General features: G+C 35.7%; 1 protein-coding gene across 1 annotated transcript; it reads left to right on the forward strand.

Moving 5' to 3' along the window:
* LOC119666013 (gram-negative bacteria-binding protein 3-like) lies at window positions 1-1,710 on the forward strand. The gene has a single exon (XM_038075274.1). It carries the CDS (start codon window positions 165-167, stop codon window positions 1,623-1,625), a length of 1,461 nt encoding a protein of 486 aa, XP_037931202.1. The 5' UTR covers window positions 1-164; the 3' UTR covers window positions 1,626-1,710.
* Window positions 1,711-1,776: the final 66 nt, after the last annotated feature.

Raw genomic sequence — 1,776 nt, forward strand, 5'->3', positions numbered from 1 at the left:
GTGATGTTTACTTGCGTGCGACGTCATAAACAAGTTTACTTCGTCTTGAGATTTGTTATTTTTGAAACGAGCCTAAGTAACTTCATTGTCTGGCTTTGAGAGAATGTTCAGTCTGTAAATAACTTTAGATCTTTGCAGTTAAGTTAACTATTGATCGCTTCGACATGGACTTATTTATATTCAGATCGTTTATATTTATTTATGTTGCATTTTCCATATTTAATGCATGTGCGGCCTACGATGTTCCGAAGGCGAGAGTAATTGTTTTTGAACGTAAAGGTTTCGAAGTGTCTATACCAGATGAAGAAGGTATTTCATTGTTTGCATTTCATGGCAAACTAAATGAAGAAATGGATGGACTAGAAGCTGGTACTTGGGCTAGAGATATTGTTAAAGCGAAAAATGGACGTTGGACATTTACTGATCGTGTAACGGAGTTAAAAATAGGTGATACACTTTACTATTGGACATATGTTATATACAACGGTTTAGGATACAGAGAAGACGATGGAGTATATGTAGTCACTGGCTTCAACACTACTCAAACGTCACCAATTACAACAACTTCGAAACCTCCAGTAATCACAACTAAAACCACAACAACTGTTACTTCAACTTCAGCCAATTGTAAGCAATCTCAAACTAAGATAAATGGTAATCAAGTTGTAGAGTGTGCGGATCAATTATTGTTTGAAGACGAGTTCAATAACTTAAATACAGATAAATGGAAATTAGAGAATCGTTTTGCCTCAAGTCCTGACTATGAATTTGTGATGTACGTTAATGATGTACCAGAAATATTTCAACTTGAGAATAGTGTAATGCATATCAAACCCAAAGCTACAGCGAAACTCGTTCAACAGGAAAATCCATTGAAATTTAACTTAAATTTTGGTGAACGTTGCACGGGTTTGCTCAATTCAGAGGAATGCGTAAAAGAAGCTAAACAGTCACCTTTAGTGTTCATACCACCTTACGTGTCCGCACAATTATCTACGATGAATTCATTTTCTTTTAAATATGGACGTGTGGAAATACGCGCCAAGTTACCACAAGCAGAATGGGTTATTCCGGAGTTGTGGTTACAGCCTGTCACATATGCATATGGTGCAACAAATTATCAGTCAGGACAGGTACGCATTGCATTTAGTCGTACAAATGGCACTTTAACTGATTTATATGGTGGCGTTATCTTAAATTCTGAAGAACAGTGGCGCTATAAAAAGTTGTGCCATTTACCTGCAACAACTGATAAGAACTGGTGCGATGAATATCATGTCTTCACATTAATTTGGACTGAGATGTATTTGGCATTCGCGGTGGATAACGAAGAATATTGTCGCATTCATACCTTACGTGACTTAAATACCTTGCCGAATCATGGACAATTAAGTACTGGCACTAAATTGGCACCTTTTGATCAGGAATTTATATTGACTCTAGGTTATGGTGTTGGTGGTCACGGAGATTTTTCGGATGACGAAAAATGGATAACGCCAAAACCATGGGAAAATACCGATCCACGCGCCATACCAAATTTTGTGGATTACTTAAATCACAAACATGGAGATTGGCTAGAAAATGGGCGTTTAAGTATTGACAGCGTTAAGATTTATTCAGTTTGAAGATATTTTCGTGAAATTCCAATCCATTCATATTACAATTACTGCATTTATATAAACTATAAATAATACTTTAAGTATCGTAGTTATTCTGGTTTGAGTATTTAATTATTTCTTAGTATATAGCATATATATAGTATAGTATTTTGTGTTA

Source organism: Teleopsis dalmanni, chromosome 1 (assembly GCF_002237135.1).
Source record: "Teleopsis dalmanni isolate 2A chromosome 1, ASM223713v2, whole genome shotgun sequence".
Classification (NCBI taxonomy): Eukaryota; Metazoa; Arthropoda; class Insecta; order Diptera; family Diopsidae; genus Teleopsis; species Teleopsis dalmanni.

What these genes read in the sequence shown, in the direction of transcription:
- LOC119666013 (XM_038075274.1), top strand. Translation starts at nt 165, where the DNA reads ATGGACTTATTTATATTCAGATCGTTTATATTTATTTATGTTGCATTT.